General features: G+C 33.8%; 1 protein-coding gene across 6 annotated transcripts in view; it reads right to left on the bottom strand.

The window, feature by feature from the left end:
* Positions 1-21173, bottom strand: part of Atg16 (Autophagy-related 16) — a 257472-nt gene that overhangs the window by 62363 nt on the left and 173936 nt on the right. For all 6 annotated transcript variants that reach the window (XM_077428922.1, XM_077428924.1, XM_077428920.1 and 3 more), the window contains one exon: positions 4635-4755. In XM_077428922.1, the coding sequence (XP_077285048.1) occupies positions 4635-4755 (121 nt within the window). The remainder of the gene's footprint in view (positions 1-4634; positions 4756-21173) is intronic.

The raw sequence follows: 21173 nt of genomic DNA on the forward strand, positions 1-21173 counted from the left end.
GCAGCAGACTAGGCAATTGCCTAGAGGCGCCAAAGCCAAGGGGCGACGCAAGGTATCCTCAATTTTTTTTTTGATTATAAAATTGCAAAAAAATGGCTTTCTTTAAACTTATAAACTGTTTTATATTCAACTTAATTGTTCTACTTTGAGTAATAGTACTAACTCTAAAATATTATAATTTACGAAGAACGCAAGAAGTCCACGGTAAAATATCAACTTCTCACGAATAAAATGTTGTCGATATAATTAGTTACTCGGAATTATATTTTAATAAAACACTGATGAAACGTGACGTTCAACGAAATATTAGAAGTATTGAATATTGAATGTTTGTCATCAATTCTTCCATATTGATTGATTAAAAATCAGCAAAAGTCAGAAAAACTTTTATTTGAAAATTTTTTTGATATTTTTTGAATGTATTTCATTGTTATATATTCATATTACTGCATAAAAAATTATATTATATTGTAAAAATTTGAAATTCAGAATAAAATGGAATGAAAGACAGAAAAAGCATGTTCTTTTAACAAATTTTGTTTTATTCATTTTAATTCAAATTGTATATTGAACATAAAACGTGCCTATTTTGAATAGAGTTTATTAATTTAAATTTGTTTTTTTCTTGATATATTTTTCTTCAACTTGTACATTTTATAAAATTTATTGTTTAAAAAAATGAAGGGAGGGGGACGGGCGCTGAAATCCAATCTGCCTATGGGAGTCATATTTTTTATTTATTTTATTTTATTTTTTACAAACATATACATATACCAGGAACACCTAACAAGTAAACCCCAATGCGCCTTAACAAACAATTGATTACAAACATCGCAGCAGTTTTTATTACATAAATCGCTGTATTTCGAGAGGCTGAAGAACACGAAATTAAAATGAATTAATCCATAGAGAAATCTATGGATTTAGGTTTGAACATCCATTTTTACATATTGTACATTAATCAAATTTAGATATTTTTGACATAGCGGTTAGGTTAGTATTAAAGTATTAAAGATTAGCACGGGATCGAACCCAGTAATCTCTCGGTGCTAAATATAAACGCAACTAACGAGCCATACTGCTGGCATACTGCGAGCCATACTATACTCTCAGGCCAGGCCTGATAGCATATGTTCATAACATATGTAAATAGATGTTTATTTGCATACAAATCCTTTGTTGGATTTACATATCTTTCGGTAAACTAAAATGGAATCTTCATAAAACGGTTGAATAAAGGGTTCAATATATCAATTTGGATTTCACATGGGTCTAATTGAAAAGCTTCTCAGAGCGAAAGCATTTCTCGTACGCTCGTAAAATAACTATTACCCGCATCCAATACTAAAAGGAGGATCCCGAAAATAAATGGATAATTCGGCGTGTGTGTGAACGGTCGTTGATCCCGAAACAAAATGCCGAAGGGAACTTCGCAAATTAAAAAAGTGCGAGAATATTCACAGGAAGCGCCCCGTGCGTTGATCCATTGTAAAGACGAGATTGCCTCTTCATCCAAATAAAACAAGGGGAGTTGGGTTTTTTCCTCATAACTTGATGTAGAAGATGAAGAAGAAGGTCGTCTGAGCGCGCGGTAGATTGTTGAACCCGGTTCAAATATTCCCAAAAACAGAACACACACACACACACTTAAGGGCTAACGTGCAAGAAAAGCGGTGGAAACAAAATGGTTTCAAATTTTGCGTCGAACCTGCCATTATTGCACGTAATGGGATGGCTAATGCACGTTGAATTTACAACCAGGGGTGTGAAATCAGAGCTAAATTGGAAGACGGAAATGTTTGATTTAAAACTATGGTGAATTGTCTTTATGATGACATCAGCAACACATAGTGTTGCGATGCGAAACTGCATAATATGAGACAGTGGTTAAAGCACCCCATCGTCACAAACAACCCCTTCCCCCTCTAGAAGAATTATCTTACAAACCTAATCTGTTTATTTCCCTGTGTATGTACTGTTTAGGAGTGACTTCAAATTTTCGACTCATATTTCAGTAGAGCTACCAAAATGCTTGGATTTGTTTTGCGCAATGCTCACTACTTCCAAAATTCAAGTATATTGGTGTTGCTTTATTGTTCGCTTGTCCGGAGCATATTAAAGTTTGGGTCTGTAATTTGAAGATCTTGATAGAAAGACTTCAAAAAAAGTTTCTTCGATGCCTTTATATGAGGAAATATAAATATTACCCCTATTTATTTTCCACTGCATTTTTACAATGTATTCTAGGCTTTGACTCACTATCTTCGAGAAGAATTATCGCCATTGCCAAATACTTCTTTGGAGTATTAAAGGGGAGTATTGACAACCCTTCGATTCTATCGGAACTTAAATTTTGGGCGCCTGAATGCGGTAGAGCTTTGCGTCATCGTTTACTTTCCAACCTTTTCCTGCAAAAACGTCTGCTTTCAATAAATCGTCTGTTGTAAAGGCTATCCGATTACTTAATGTGATAGATGAACATTTGAACCTGTTGAATTGTCATGTTGATGAGCTGGTCAGTTTCATGAGATTCAACACAAGTCTATTTGAATGAGATGAATGATTGGTAATTTTTATTGTTATTTTCTTTTTTTGTAAGACTGGTGTGACATTTTGGGGTAACCTGTCACGTCACATTGGTCATATTATTGTTATAAAATAATAAATAAATTAGATTTTTCATAAAGGAGTTTTAATTCCGTCGTGTGTATTTCGGTATTTGAAAATTGAAGTTTAAATTGAGTTCATATTTTTTAAGCGATTGCACATCCTTGATTATTGGGTTCCAAAACGGCGTGCACAATTTACGAATTACATCGTTCAGATGTTTGCTCTCCGATATGTATGATTAGAATATTCCGTGCCGAAATTGCACACTATTAAATAAAATTCAAATAGTAAAAAAAATCTGTTTATATACATATACAGCGAAATTTTAATGCCAGCGCTAGATAAACATTGGAAAATAGCAAGAAAACGAATTCCTTTTCCATATATAATTACGATTTTCCAGTTCGGGTGTTGGTCCGTCAAAATATCGGTTTCGACCGGTTAATTGACGCGATGAATCGTCAATGGGCGGACTCGTTACAGATTTACGGCATTACGGCACACACCAAATCGATTTTTGACGTTTCCGATGAAAATTTTTGATAATAACAATGCGGTCAAATACGTGTAAAACGGTTCTCGACGGTTTGTAACGCACGACAACATTTCACGCAACATATTATATTACGAGAGATTGCCGTAGCAGACACAATACTTGCGCAACTGTTGCAAAATTGAGTCGAATGTATGACTTTTGACCTTCTTTGGGAAATCTCACATTATTTTTTTCATGATGTACATAATATGTGTGTTTACGTTATGAAAATATATAAATCCTGTAAGAAGAGTAGTTCTTAGGAAGATAAATTGCTTTTGATGAAATGGTGGTAGTTCATAACCATATTTAAAATAGACAAGCTATGGGGGGTCCCAGACCCCTCCCCACCCAAATGAAAAAAATATAAAATTGTGAGAATTATATCATGATATATCACACGATTGTGAATGAATTCTTTTCACATTGAATTTAGTAGAAATTTTTTATTGAATAAACAAGAAAATCGTACAAAAGCGCCGCAGATCTTTGTTTTGAGAAAATAGCAAAATTAATTTGATCCGAAAAAGTCGATTTATATGTACCTAATATTTACATATACGTACATATGTATACACCATAATTTTTTACGAATTCCAGGAATGAAAAAAAACTTATGCAAATTTTATTTGTAAAAAAATCTTTGGGGGCCCCCCAAAAATACCCCCCCCCCTAAAAAACCCTGAAATACGTAGATTCAATAATTCGGTGGATGGTTTCAAATTTCGTACAGAGCCGTCTCAGTAAAATTGAATCATACAAAAAAAGCAATTTTAACTTTGATACACATAATATTAACATTAAAGAAACTATAAGGAATACCTATAGTTTGATTTAAAACCAGAATATTTTTTACCATACCATGAATTAAGCTTATAAAAGCAGGGTTTAGAAAATTTAAAGAAGAATCTATGTATGTTTATGTATATCTGTCTATGTATGAATATATGTATGTCTATATGCCTGTAAATATAATATATTAATATTACAATATAACCAGATTACCGACACTAATAAAATGACTAAATATAAATTTCTTGTTATTCAATAATATATACAAACAAAGTTATGCTTTTTATTGATAGGATTAGAATAAAGAAAGCCGAGGATGGGGTCAACTACCCTCATTAGGTCAATAGGCTAGGTTAGATTATTCCTTAGGTCAAAAGGGTCCATATTTAAATATTTGCAATTATAAACCGATTTATTAAGTGTGAATAATAAGTTTTTATAAATAAATCACGCAATTGATAGTGAAACAAGATTAAAATGTATAGCTTTATAAAAATAAACCAGTCACATGATTTGTGGTAGTTACTTAATCTTAATATGAATCTGACCCGAATTTCATAGAATAGTTTGATATAAAGTCAATGAAAATAATAAAGTGGATATGTCTTAAGATTTTATAAATCATTTTTGCCATTTTTACATAAATAAGTATAAAGGTATAGATCTGTCAGATTTTATTGAAAAATTGGTTACTTACAAGCTCTGCTGCGAAGGTCCCATATCTTCAGCGTTCGATCGTGACTTCCGGTAATAACTTTAGAAGGTTCACCTAAAAATTTGGCCGCCATAACTTTCCCACTGTGTCCGGTTAATGTGTGCTGCAAAGAGACAGAAAAAAATTAACACACATAATTCACCAGTAATTTCATATATCGTTTCCTAGCCTAATCATAATAAACGTCAACTTGCACGCAATGCGTGTATCCAATAATTAAGACGTTCGCTTTAAAATATAATACCTGAATGCATACCATCGACAAAAACAAAAAAACGGAAACCGTAAATATGTATGTACATAAATATTATATTCTCGTTTACTAGTTTGACAACGACATCGTTAGTATAATTTAATAAATAGGCGGCGAATTGAATAATTTCGCTAGAGTTAAATGTGGCTAATGAGTCTGTAATTTAATAGCGATAGTGCAAAGCAGACAAAAAAAGACGTATAAAACAAAACAGAAGTTGCTAATGTGGCGGCGTTAGATGAGGTGGTACAAGTTTGAGATAAGTGTGAGACTCGTCTTCAGATGGTTCTAAGCCGGAATTAAAATAGTATTTAAATTTGGGTTAAAAGTTCACGAGTGAATGTTATAGAGATACTTTTCAATTGAATACTGCGATGCGAGCGCTAATTAATCGTATACATAAGAAAGTACTGTTTGCAAAATGAATGAGGAAAAACAATGAGAGTGATTTTCAAAAGAAAATTCGCAATTGAAAGTCGATAAATTCAACAGCATCAAACAAACGTAATGGCACGCATTGAGCAAAATAGAATATATATATGTACAATAGTTACAGGGTTGTGGGAGATGTATCGAATATAGGTGGTAAATTTCACTTTGGGCGACACCGACTATTATCGGTACATATTTATATGCAAATTTACTACAGTTTTTTCATCCCTGAATGTATGTATATAGAGAAAAATCGAATTAAGTTATACAAGGGCTAGTCTCGATTAAGGGATGTGACCAGAGACCACTTATGTAACCCTTCTACATGAAATAAATGGTCCAGGAATGCCGTTATGCGTTGAATCGCAGTCGCGATCACGGATCGTTGTAGTCGAAAATGGAAAAACTAGTAATTTAGATACATATCTGAGTCGTATCCTGGGCATAAGGAATACTGGAGTTGGAACCAAAATTGGAGTCGAAGTCGGCTTCAGAAGTCTGGACGGGTAAGAAACAGAACTACAGCATACATACATATGCATTCGGTCATAATCTTAACCAGAATCGGATTCCGAAATGGAGTTGTAGTTCTGGACTCGTAGATGGTGTTGGACAACACATTGGAGTCAAAGTTAGAGATAGTTACATAAGTCGAAGCTATAGCCGGAACCAAATTTGTAGTAGCAGTCGAGTAAAGAGTATATATTTGCTAGAGTGAGAACAGGCGTCAGGTCACAAATGGAGTTGATCGGAGAGATGATTGGAGTCGAAGTCGTAGATGCATTTATTTTACAACTACACACACAGCCCTGATTAGTGAGTAGGCCAAAAGTGCTATAGTCGTTAGTGTTATGGCTTCCTATTGCCGTGGGTGGTTTTCCTTTTGGGGTCGCAGGCCGCTACTTCAGAGTCTCTGGCCGCACGGTGAACATTACCAGAGTGTGGCTCTTAATAATAGTAAATTGTTTCGCTAATGAAGGAGATAGTCGAAAGACACGGCAGGGCTTCCTAGAACGCCCGAGAGGGATCTAATTTATTCGTCGTTATCGGCACTCTGTACGAGGACGCGTGCTGTGTACGAGGTCCTGGAAAGGTACTTGTAAAGGTCTATGTGTATAGTAGGTGTGATGTGTATGTGGCTTGGGATCTATTTGGTCGGTCATTATTGAGTCAATTGCAGACACGCGAGTGTCGCAGAATTCGCGAAGCAAATTGGTTACATTGATATAGTCGTTTCAGGTGGATAATTTTAAAGGAATTGCCTTCAGGATTCGTTTAGAATGGGTAAAAAATGTTGCAAATTGTGATTGTAAAATTGCGAAAAAATATAGTAAGTATACGGCGTGATTGCCCCAAGAGAAATATGCACTGATTAGGGTTAATAAAAAATAGTTCAAGGATTGTTTTTATGGGGCGTTTATCTGAATAAAAAAACGATAGGAAGTAGTAAATTTATTGTAAGAAAAAAATTGGAACTCATCTTCATTTTATTTTAATAGTGCTATTGACCCTTTCAAGGATACGAGTTTTTACATGTAGCAGTTTCGATTCAGATTTAGGCATTTTATTGAATTAAATTTAATACATTGAATTTGAAGAGACCTACATGATATTTATGTAGTATTATATGAAACGTACTGTATAAATTAAATATTGGAATTTGGGTAACTTGCTAGTTTCATAAGTTTCAGGTTAGGTTAACTTCAATTTGAACACTGAGTAATTTTAGTCAACTTATCAGCACTTTAATGTACCTGTGTATAAAATTAAGTAAAAAATATTCTAAGGAGGTTTCCAAACTAAAAATAAATTTCATTTGGCTTGGCAGTAAGTAAGACATTCAGATTCAAAATCAAATGCCCAGTTATGGTAATTTTTAGCGTTAGTTGAATTATGTAAAATATCTTAATCACAATGTTATACCGGGTATTTTTTATAGAGCATGTAGTCAATAGGAATCGCGAATTTTATTAAACGACAAACCAAATGAAACAAGTTTATGTGTATGTATATGTATATATTGGAGATTGGATTCAGTATATGTATGTAAGATTTTAAGAAAAACCTCCAAAAAATCTCGTTGTATTTAAATAATTGATATTGATTTAAGGTAACATACGACAGTTTTTTTTAATATGTTAGGTAATTTAGGATAAGACTTGTCCACATATATTTACGTGTGTCGTATGCATTATGAAAGTGAGAAGTATGACAAGGGTAGTAGATATAATAGAAAGAAGGATTGAAATGACAATGAGCTGGTAACGAAGAATAGGCGAAACAACTGCTTGAATGGTATGCGATATAATGTTTAGGATGTAAAGGCAAGTCACAAGATATATGTATGTATGGATAGATGCAATTATAATTAATAAAAATAAATGGGATGAGATGGATGGGATTAGCTCTAAACAAATACGAATGGAAGAGTGTGAGGATGAAATCACACAGCGGTGCATGTGGCACGTGGGTTTTTTTTAGATATTTTTAAACATATCTCAAAACGACTCTTTCGACCTACATATGTCGTTGAAATTGTATGGTAGTATTTATCCTTGCTTGACAGTGATCTATACCAAAACGATCCTTGGGATCAATTTTTTTGTTAAATTGTATCCTTGCTTGACAGTGATCGATGACGGTGTATCCCATATTCGTTCTGTCAAGCAAGGATAGAAATTTACCGAAAATGGTCCAAAGGGTCGTTTTGGTATAGATCACTGTCAAGCAAGGATAAATACTACCATACAATCTCAACGACATATGTAGGTTTAAAGCAGTGCTTCCCAAATTGGGGTTCGCGACCCCCTGGGGGGTCGTAGGATTTCTCACGGAGGCCGCGAAAATATTGAAGAATAAATATTAATATATGAATATTTTTCCACATTACATATTTAGGGAGGGAATGTATATATTTAAGGAAATATTTTCCAAACTTGAATGAGGATGAAAGGAACAATTGGATAAGAACACCATTCGCCAAGTCCTTAAAATATGATCATATTAAGTGGACAGCCCAAGAAGAGTTGATCGATATTAGATCAGATAATTTTCTTGAAGTGGAATTTAATGAAAAAAGTATTTCAGAATTTTGGTTAAGGCGACAGCAAGAATATCCTGCTATTTGAAAAGAAGCCCTGGTAACTCTTATTCCTTATAATAAAAAAAAAACAGTAATAATTGTAAACATGGAGATGTTTTCGTGTTTGAATGATTTTCTCACGAATAATGAAACATCACTGTCGACTTCAGTGAAAAATGTTGTACTTGATCACATGGCCGAATCGATACTATTTTTCAAAAAATATTTCCCAAACTTGAATGAGGATGAAAGGAACAATTGGATAAGAGCACCATTTACCAAGTCTTTAAAATACATATGATCATATTACGTGGACAGCCCAAGAAGAGTTGATCGATATTAGATCAGATAATTTTCTTGAAGTGGAATTTAATGAAAAAAGTATTTCAGAATTTTGGTTAAGGCGACAGCAAGAATATCCTGCTGTTTGAAAAGAAGCCCTTGGTAACTCTTATTCCTTTCGCGACTACGTACCTATGCGAAACAGCATTTTCGTTATTACTTATATTAAAAAATAAGCAAAGGTCATGCCTTTCCACGGAGACTTTGGAAGATACTTTGCGAGTAAGCATTTCTGACATAGAACCCGATATCGATTTGTTATATATGTAGAAACATGCAACCTCATCTATCGCATTAAATTGTTTCATGTGTGTATATGTAGTTTTTATTTAAAAAAACAAAAAATTAAAGCAAGTTCCTATAATTTTGTTCTAAATATAAATATGTGTATTATAATTGTAATAATTACTACCAAATAAACCTTTTAACTAGAAAAAAAAATTGTTTAGGGGCCGGGAATTAATTTTTTCAGATTTAGGGGGTCTTGACATGAAAGTAATATTATTAGGAAGCACTGGTCTAAAGTGTCGTTTTGAGATGTGTGCCATGCATGCGTGCCATGAACGTCAGATTTTTTCTATATTTTATTTTATTGTCACAAATCAATACACACTCGCCATTACAGATTTGCTCCAATGCGACGGGTGTACGTTAATGAAATACATAAACAATCAGAAATCAGAAATACAGTAATACATACATATACAATCAGAATATAACAATTAATCAGAAATAATAATCATAGTGACATCTATGGATTTCAGATTACTGTGTATAATTAATACAAATTATACACAGGCAGATTTTTGTGACAACAGGATTAGATTTAATACCAATTTTCAGGAACCGTTTCAGGAATGATCAGATAAAATTGGCAAACTCTGATAGAGAAACGATCGATTTGGAGTCACAAAACCCCCAAATCTAACCAGCAGTGGCGAGGACACGAACCTATGACCTCAGTGATGCTAAATATATACGCTATCACTAAGCCAAACTGCTGGCTAATATATGTTTAAAACTATCTAAAAAAAACCCACGTGCCACTTGCACCGCTGTGTGATTTCGCCCTTAGAGGAGAGGCCATCATCCACCAGTGGATGGTAAATTGTGTTGATAAGTTTAATATAATAGTCATATTGAATCTCAATGCAGAATCACGTTCAATGGGGGGGTCCATTTACACTTAAAGGAGGGGTATCACATTTCAGGGCAGCCACCGGGGCCGGATCTGAGTCTGGAGATGCAGCGGTAGTGGTGTGTAGCGAGGCATCAATCAGGGTCGGTATCGGTGGCCGCATCAGTGGCCGCACGAGCCGCTACCGGAATTTGCCCGGTAAAAGCGAGACGTGACCGCGCAATAAAATACGCCCCTGGACACGCGTGTGTGCACCATCGACGTCGTGACGGACAACCAGAAGCTGTGCCGACACGTGGATCTTGCACCGACACACCACCATTATAAAAATCCCCACTGCAGGATACACAATCCTGTAGTGTCCCGCCAATGGCCGGTGCATTTGTAATTAGGTGTTTGCATAGCGGCGCGATGCGAAAATCCAAGGCGGAATACGAACACGTTTTAATGTGGCGTGTCTAAGTTTAGCAATTTATCGATCGATGCTGGGAATGTTGTTGGGACTGCTTTAAAAGAACTAGCCGAATTGGTCGGCGTTGATCGGGTGAATGAAAGTTGAAGAAAAAAATTAACTATTTATGAAAATAAATGCATGTGTGTACAATGATGAAATTTTTGCGGTCTTCAATTTAAAATTGTAGATTTGCTTATATTAGAGAAACGAAAAATAAATGTTTATATTTATATGGAAGTAGCCGGCGTTGCTTGGGCGGATGTAAGTGGAATTATGGATCCCAAATATTCGAGTATCGAATATCGAATAGTAGCTCTAAACTATTTATTTGAAGAAGTTCAAAATATTCTTAAAATTTTAATAGAATCATTATCCGGAACATCAAATATAACAGAACCAAATGTGCTGTAGATTGAAAATAAAAAAAATAAGTTCGTATAAAAAGTATTCGAATATTCGGATTTGGGATCCCTAGTGGTAATATTAAGACCTTTCAAGGGCTACAAACCTTTCCAAAACCCGTTTAAATTAGGGTTTCATGATTAGAGATCGTCGCGAGATCTCAATAAAAATAAATATTTTTGTATTACACATTTTAAAATTTATAAGATAATTCATATTATAGGTTTAAGTACATATGTATGTATGTATTATTATTATTATTTTATTTATTTATTTTATTTTACAAATATACCAGGAAGGCTTAACAGGTAAACCCCAAATGCGCCTTCCTGGTCCACATAATTATTACATAGATACATGTAAATCTAAATAATATCTGACATCTATGGTCAGTATACATATATTACAAACATCGTATTAATACGATAACTAACTTTCATGTAACAATACGAATTTTATATTCGATAAACAACCACAAAGACATCTATGGTGAGCAATATGGCGAAACCTAAGATATAACAATAACTAAAGGTTCGCAACAGAAAATTGGGAAGGAAACGCCAATTTTATAGGAATCGTTTCAATGAAAATCAGCAAAATTGGCAAATTCTGATAAGAAACAATCGACCTACACATATCAAGGTCTGGCCAACAGCGAGACTTACCATTTTAATGTAAAATTTTGAGAAATAAAAACAAATATGGTTTTGGTAAATGTATATACATACATATGTATCAGTGGCTTGCTGTGGAAATTTTTCTTTTGCTGTATAAAAGAGCATGCGTCCCAATGTGTTGCTCAAGTTAAGGTTGAAAGCTCAAAATATTAATTGTGCTTTAGTTATATTAATCAAATCGAAATTGATCTTTTAATTTTTTCATATAAGCGCTTTTTGCTGGAGTGTATTTGTTGGGGCGCTTATGTACTGAGTGGTTTTGATTGGACACCTATGGTTAGATCATTTTTGTACATAAGTATTAAGAATTTTTCAAATCTACATACATAGTGTATAATAGAGACATCAATGGACAATCAACAATTTTTTTGATACACAGTAAATTCGCGAGAAATAAATTATGTGGGTATCATATTTTTGTAAGATTCAAAAAATTTGAGATGCTAATAACTCGAATTAGTGAGAAAGTAAGGGGAAGAATACTGATTTATTGGATCCGTCATAACAATTAAGCTAGAAATATCAGAATATTCTAACAGGAGACGGTCGACCTGTGTTTTGATAATAAGATCTCGCCAGCAACGTTTGGCCCGAACTTGAACCCACGACCTCTCTACTGGTATGCAATATATTTACTAGTGCACTACGATCTTGGCTTTACATTAAATCTAATTTAATGATAATCAAGAAAATGAATTTATTGCAGTTCAAATTATATTTGATGAGAAACTGATACAACTATGCCATAGAGGTTTCTCAACATTTGCAAAAAAATAATACAATCGATGCTTTTATATTTAGTATTGGTTTGAAAGCCGATCCGGTGTAGATGACTCTTTGGAAAAATTTCTAGACGGTAAAATCCTGAAACATAAGATGCTAATTGACGTTTTGTCTTGTGTATATCATACACTGTTGCGTGGTAAATATTCGTATCGTGCAAAAATTCACACATGTAAATACATATAGTATGCACACATTTATTCAATAAAGGAAAATTTTATAATACTATATTAAAAATATGATAGCTCAACAACTAAAGCTGTATTTAAAAAAAAATGTAGCTTTCATCGCTTTTAGCACGCGAAGAAATATTAAACAAAAATAAAGTACGACTTGGATGTCTTTGACTATGATGAAATATTTTTATGTTTATATTTAATATTTAATACGATATTATGTTAGAATGTGTGGTTACTTGTAATTTATTTATTTAATGAATAACGAACAAGAGAAAAATTTACGCAGTTAATCGACTGACAATAATTTCACATCCTTTAATAGCGGCTGTAATGTCCGTTTCAAACTATTAAATTTCGTTGTACACTTAAAAGATTATAAACACGCTATAAATTTGTGATGATTTTTAGCTTAAGGGTTCGATTAAGATATAAAATATAATCAAATGTTTAGAAACTTTGAATAAATAAAAAATATTTTATTTGATCGTCCGGTTGATTGGGATGTCAAAATAAAGATCAGTACGATGAACCATTTATACAATGCTAATGAGAGGTTAATAGTAGGTAATGGTTCAAGGTTGAGTATTCAATTAATAAATAGCATGGCATATAAATAAAATAGAACCGATTATAAATTGGTCGATAGCCAAAAATTTAGAAAAGAAGACGTGAGAGTCGAACCAATAAAAAACTGATAATTAACCTCGCGAAGGTCGTTAAAGCTCAAAGCTCTCCAAAGTTGAAATCTATATTTTGACATGAGCCAAAATTTACGATGCAATCGGACCATCTACATAAATAAAACCGACCAATACAAACCTTTGGATAAAAAAACCAGACCGTAGATTTTTACTTACGAATATTAAAAAAAAAAAAAAATACAGTCGATAATGCAAATCGTTCAAAGTAAAAAAAAATAAAATATACTTAAACCGGAAAGATAACTCAAGAGCCACGCGGTGAGATACGTGAATATCGTTTCATGGGAAACTGGTGCGATGAAAAAAAAATCGGCGACAAAAAAAATCCGTTCATTTTTTCCATTGGGTTAAAAGCATTAAAGGAAGACAATGACCGTATGGCGGATAAAGTCATGCGAATGTATATATTTTTTAGCATCGGCAAAACGACTGACCTTTCTAACGTTAATGTAACAGTCGGAACTGACGACAAAGAAAGAAGAGCGTGCTGTTATGTGATGATCGAATACCACAGACGACGATTTGGTCATCGAGATTACGCTTCTTATTTTTTTTTTTCATCTAGAGTTCTTTTTAAAGTGAGAAGAAGATTAGACACGCTTGTCAATTATGCGATTGTCAACGCTAAATGGTTTTCAAAGCGAGCCATTTATTTGATTTGAGAAACATTAATAAAATCCAAATGCAACAACCATTACTCACATCATATAATATACCTATATATATATATATGTATATCGTCCATTGTAAAATGTATTCTTTCAATATAAGAAGTATGTTAAAAAATTCAATCGAAACTGCAGCATAGAAAAAGCGATGAAACTATGAAAGGTGAGCTTTTGAATTAAATTGAGTTTTTAGTTAGAGAATTGATGTCGCGGACAATTTGCGATTAGTCACTGATAAATGCTCTCCACAAATAGAACAAAAGACAATAACGGTCAATGGATGATGGAAAAAGACCAACAGTGGCTAGTCGACAGATTAAACCTTTTGTGATATGGAGTCTTAATACAGCGATGAAATTAAACGGTCTGTTTGGCTGGCTTCCGATAATAGTGACACTTTTTCGACGTTCGTCGAAATTATAAACCAAATTGAGATACAAAAAAAATATTGAACACCCCCCATAATTTGTGAAAATTGTTTGACTCTTTTAAAAATCCAAATTTTTAACTGTAGAATCAAGTTAAACGTGATCATTTTCATGACGCAAGTTTGCGATTCAGGTTATTCGAGTTCAACTGTGCAATTATTCAATTTATAAATGAATAATTTTTCATTTTATAAATGTTTTATGAAAAAGATTCATAAAGCTATGCAATAAAAAATTACTAACATGACTTGGGATCATTGGGAAAAATATCATCTATAAAGTCAGAAAATATTCTACAAATATCCTCGAACTAATAAAACTTTCAATGAAGTTGAACGAGCGGATGCACGCGAAACCCTTTCGACTTTTATTATGTATGTATGTATGTACATCAAAATCATCATCATTTACAGCCATTCGCAATACACTGCTGGATGAAGGCCTCTCCAACACGCTTCCACTCGTCTCTGTTTTGCGCAACACTCATCCATCTCACCCCGCACATTTTCCTAATTTCGTCAACCCATCTTGCAGTCTTCCTTTTACCCTTTTGCATTCTCTCGGGTACCATTCAAGCACTTCTTCTGTCCACCTTTAGTCCATCTTCCTAGCTACGTGACCCGCCCATTGCCATTTCAATCTCTTCACTCTATCCACTATGTCCTACTGCCCTTGTCATAGTTCTCACCCACGTGTTCCGCTTTCTGTCTTTCCTAGTTTTGCCAAGCATAAAGCGTTACATACTTCTTTGAGTGCATTGGATTTTATGTAGCATCTTGGCGTTCAGAGTCCAAGTTTCACATCCATATGTCATCTCTAGCAAAACGCACTGTTCGAAGATCTTTTTCTTCAAGCAGAGTGGCATTTTTGATTTAAAAACAGCGTTCATTCGTCTAAATGCACTCCATCCTAATTGCATACGTCTCTTATGTATGTAAGTACATATGGACATCAAATATCCATGTAAAATGTGTTTCCGGCATCTTTATTATATAGATTTTATAAATTTAATATTCCTAAAAGATTCATTGAACAATTGAAAATTAATAGCAATACTTGATCTTTCAATTTCGATATCTATACAATTTCCATAGCCGGAAGATTTACAAACACAGAAACAAGACTCCAGACCGTTCTGGTAGCGTCATCGACCGGCATCGATCCCCAGAGCAACCACCACACCACGAAACGTGTAAACTCGCAGAAGCAAGGTGAGAAACCGATACACACAACCGCTAATTGTTTCCAGACGGACAATGGCGTTTAACTGTAGGCCGGCCGGGCTCAATAATGATCCAAGACTTCTCAGAACGGTACCCACTTAACGTCCTCACAATTAAAAAGTAATTCTTCGGCGATTTTGTCACCGCCGAAGACGACAATGGTCGGCCAATGACGTTTTTCACCAGAACCCCGAAACGGCTAAACTCTAGGCGTGCCGTGCCGCACTTCGCCTTGTGCAATAAGCATTCTTCCACAAAATTGCCTCCGAACGTGAAAAGCTCGCATGTGTGGTCGCAAAAAAGATCTTGATACGTTTTTCAATTAAATCAGAGGATCCGTCGGCCGTGGCGAATGAGTCCTCCACGTGGGAAAAAAATCTCTAGACGAAGAAGATGCAATAATTACGCGCATGATGTGTCGTGTCAAATTTGATGGGTGTGCACCGTTTACGGGCGGATCAATTCGATCCACTTGCATAAATAATATAATGACATAACCACTACGGTGTTGTGTTAGTATAATATATTGTGTAATAATGTACAGGTTAGATATTCCGGTTTGTTATTGATAGTGACTATTTGTTAGTAGGATATCGAAGGCGCCTCTGATGATCTTGACTATCGTTTAATTTGAATTTTAAAGATTCCATGTAAGGGGCGTAGTAAACATAGTTCGTTTTGATTGTGTACAAGGCTATCAGATTTAAGTGATAAATTAAGTAAACGTTGATAAATTGGACCCATTTGATATCTACAATATAAAAAAACATACATATCGCGTACATCAAAGGAAAAGTAAATTATTGAGAGGTCAAAATAAAGTAATCTGGAGAGTATTATGGATAAGTGAAAGGTTTCTGGAATAAATTTTATTGACCAAAAAAGATTCGTGACGGTTTGTAAGAAAATTTCAAGATGGTGTGGATTGATGTTGGGTTGAATTCGAGAGAAACGAAAGCCTTCTTTTGTACATATGTAGATCATAAGTAGATTATGACAAGGTTATGCAAATGATTATGAAAAATTTAGTGGTTTTGCCATAGAGAAATATGATATTTTCAAGACTTCATTTTTGAATAAATTAAGATTATTTTAACACAGAAAAGCAAGACATTATCATTCGGAAGAAACAGGATGCAGGACAGGATAGGAAAAACACCAGTATTTTTATTTGCATTTTAAACGGAAATGGATTTTTTCGACCGGAATATTTTGTCAATATTTAATAGTGTAATAGGAAACTTCAGTCATCAGTAGTGAATAGTAGTACCAAATGGAGTTTAATTATTGGATTGATAAAAGGCTTAAGAATATAATTAGGTACATAAATCTCAAAAAATATGTATTCAAGTATGTTGTGTGCCACTTTTTAGTCAGTGAAATGTATATTTGTTTAGAATAAAAATAAATTAACATTTATTTCTGCCATAAAATTAAATTCGTATTTACTTACAAGCCTACACACAATCGAATTCGAACAATTCACGACAGCCAACATTTCTCAATCGAGGCACACATTCACAAAATAAACAATCAAAATTATCTACTTAAAAGCGACATGCGTCGATAAACAATGAAAGGAGACGAGAAAAAAAAAACACGCGATCGTAAAGACAGTGCCGTTATATCGACATTGGCGAATGCACTCGTCATAAGACAGGCCAATAAACAAATACGAGAACGACAACCTAACAATGGTGCATGTGCATTCCAATAGCACACGGGCAGTGATAAAACATGCCGTATACATCTATAGGTATATAAAAGTACACCATTAAAAATGGACATCCGAATAGAGTCATTTGTGCTTTTTACGGCGTGAAGGGATAATAATGATAGGATAAAAACGACGTCTAAAAATTACGCACTGCCAGTAGTTCTATTATTATAAACGGTCGTTCTGGGCGAGCCGGAGTGCGGGAAAAATAGCGGATCGGCCGCGTGATTGAAGAGTTAACTACATACGTACCATGTGTGGTAAGTTAAACCCGTAATTAAAGACGAAGACGGCGAATCCGACGACAATGGCCGGTCTATCTGTGTAGTCGGGTAGTCTACATAATTGCTGCGAAAATATGCGAAAAAATTAAGTCATTCAACAGCGAAAATGATGACACATGTGTTACGCTTCTGTGCGTGGTGCGAAATTGACGTGCCGTTTAATGTTACATGACGAAATGTGTGATGTAAACAAAAAATACATAATGACGTGATAAATCGTCCAAGATGCGGTTTCATTGACGTTTGAGATTTGAGATCTTGATTTCATCTCACGGTAAAATTTTCTGTATTTGCGCTGACAAATATTGACTGTAGATTTTCGAGCACTAGGTCAATGATACGTGTAGATAGGTTTTCCATCAGTACCTAAAATATATGTATAAGCATTCCGGAACTGATCAGTTTTTTTTGGTTTATGATTTATTGATCATATCGCAAACATAAAACAATTTAACAGATGAAAGATTAGTTTGAAATATGGCTATATTCAAATATGGGAGGAACTTAAGTCGTAAATTTTTAAATGTTAATTAATTTTACGTATCGTTGATGTGTTCATTTCAAATCTGAAGGAACAGTTAGTAAAAAATATGATTAATATATTATAATATTTAATTATGGTCTTGAGCTTTGCCAATTGAAAAATGTGCAACATAAACAAATACAAATATAGCTACTACTATGTATGTATATATATAAGGTCGAGTATTAGAAACAAATAGTATGATAATAACAATAAACATAAATGCGAATTATAGTCATAGTGAATTTAAAAAATATATATATAAGTGTAGGTATAAGAAAATTTGAAGGCAAAGACATCATACTTATGTATGTATATTTATTATTTTTTACTACATATTTCTTGAATTTAATATTTTTATATTTAAACCAAAGTGTTACGATAAGCTGCCCAAAATCAATATTACGGCCAAACGTTTATGTACACAACTTCTACATATTCAAATATAAAAGGTGACAATACTGGATGAGAATGAGCTGATTTCTGAAAAACTGTTTCAAAAATTAAATCTGATAGGAAACGATAGACGCGAATGTCACAACTATTCAAATCTGAGCAGCAGCATCACAGGAATTATACATGTGTTATAAAGTACATGTGTACAGAGATTTGAGCCCGGGACTATGCTATCCACTGAATTATATTGCTGGTTTTATATTATACATACATATTTATTATTATAATAAATAAATTATATAAATGGATCGATATTAATAATAACAAAATAATGACCAATGTGGCCTGACAGGTTGCCCCAATATGTCACACTAGTCTTACAAAAAAAAAGAACAATAAAAAATTGGCAATCATTAATTTAATTCAAATATAATCGTGTTGAATCTTATGAAACTGATTAGTTCATCAACATGACGATCAAACAGTTCCAAATGTTCATCTATCACATTAAGGAACCGGATAGCCTTTACAAGAGACGATTTATTGAAAGCAGACGTTTTCGCATCAAAGGGTTGGAAAAGTAAACGATGACGCAAAGCTCTACCGCATTCAGGCGATAAAATCGAAGGGTTGAAATACTTCCCTTTAATACTCCAAAGAAGTATTTGGAAATGGCAATAATTCTTCTCGAAGATAGTGATTCAAAGCCTAGAATTCTTATAAAGATGCAATAATATTTATATTCCCTCATATGTATAAAGGTATCGACTTTTTTTTAACTCTTTCTATCAAGATAGAGAATTTAATGTATGTATAATCCTGTTAAATATATACATATTTAAAAACCAAACACTTCGATCCACGATCCTAAAAAAAACATCGTTCTGTAAACTCATTAAATAACGGTTAGCACAAACATACCATTGTGTAAAAATTGGAGTGGATATTTGTCCAACTGTCCGAATGCCGTACGAGCATAATAGTAGTAGTCATACTCGAAGCCTAATTAAATAATCAAACATACGCCCGGTTCGAGATAAAAATCGCGGAATGTTTGAACACTTTTCACTTGAACCGTAACGGGTAAGCGCCGAGTCGAACGAGCGGTTTTGCTAAGGCGAATTCAGTTTTTTTCGAAATTCGAATTCAAAGTAAACAAACGCAAGGTGAGACGAGACAATATACATATAATATATGTATGTATGTATATAAATGCGTTCCGTTTCGAGTCGGGTCATTAAGAGAGCGTTACACTCCTGGGGCTCGCAGATGAGAGAGACAAGACCGGTGAACCTGTCGCATGGCCATGTGAATTTCGTGATTTCGAACGAGATATCGCATTGTTCGAATGCCGTTGGACAAATGGGACGTCCGTCAGGTTCCACCACTGGGACAGGGAAATCTACAAATGGGACGTATCTGAAAATTAAACCGGTAAAACTATCCCAGCCAGCGGGGCAGGTCGTACACTTGAGAACATGTTAATTGGGTAAGTGTTGGACATGGTTGGATGATTTCATAGTTGTTTAGTGATGTATTGAAGGGGAGATAAGGAACGAAGCTATGTATGTACATAAGCCATGATAGTCCTTTATCTGTGGCTAATGTCATCAATTAGATTGTTATCAACACGGATTTGTCAAATTGAAGATATGCTGATTTTAGCATTTTAAATGTGTGTGCTCTCATGTAAGGAATACATTATAATCTTCATTTCAATATCATACGTACATTGAAATTAGAAAAAGCCAGTTTTCGGTTTTTTTTACAAATAAAAAGCCGGTTGACCGGCTTTCACCGGTTTCAGAAAATTAAGATTTTTTTTGTTTTAAGTTTATATATCGACAAAAAAAAATTAAAATATATTATATTATTACAAATAAAATTTTTACTATACATTTCAGCCGTAAAATGGCAGATTCTGAAACCGAACACATAATTAAATGATTTAAATAAGCTACAAATTATGGAAAACCCATGTTGCCGAAATTCTGAAAGGCCTTGTGTAAGTTATTGAAACTACTTTCAATAATATTTGATTGGTTTATGAACTGGTCTTCATCCATTACTAAATCTCAAAGTCACCGCTAAGTGCTGTACCTTTTTTTTGTTGTTCAAAGAAATATACGCCTATTCCCTAAGAAAGTTTGGATATACACATTTTTTTTTTGATATTTCATAGAAATTTGAAATTCATAATTGCTAGTTTCGAGGAAAAAAAACATTAATTAAAGAAAATATTAAAAAGCCGGTTTTCGGTTTTTTCAAAAATGGTCAAAAAGCCGGTTTTTCGGTTTTGGTTTAAGCCGACTTGGAAGCCCTAGTCTAGCGTATTGGATCACTCTGCAAGACAATGATGGATGTATCCTGAGAGATCAACCATAATGAGGGGATGATTATTGTAAATGGTAGCTATTTGTAGATGCATACATGATCGTATTGTTGGAAAATGAATTTGAAGTTTGCCGCAAAATTGAAGGAAGCAACAGTAAAAATAGCAGCAGTTGTATATAAGCAGAAATATGTATGTACATATATACCAAGACAATTAATGGAGATATTTGTCAGCCAATAAATCTTTGGCTATGATAGATTTGTATCCAGAATTTGTTTGTCATAGCTTTTTCTTAGTGAATAGCAACTTATCTATCAACTAATATGAATTTTCATAACATGACATAATTAATTGGTTAGAAGATTGTAATGAAATATTCACAGAAGTCTTTTAAGCAATCAGAAATAATACCGTCATTCAATATTATTTTTATTATTAACATTATTTGATCTCAAAAGTAATTTAATACAAGAATATTCGTTTAAAAAAAGATTCACATAAACA

This window comes from Arctopsyche grandis, chromosome 4 (assembly GCF_051622035.1).
Source record: "Arctopsyche grandis isolate Sample6627 chromosome 4, ASM5162203v2, whole genome shotgun sequence".
Taxonomy (NCBI): Eukaryota; Metazoa; Arthropoda; class Insecta; order Trichoptera; family Hydropsychidae; genus Arctopsyche; species Arctopsyche grandis.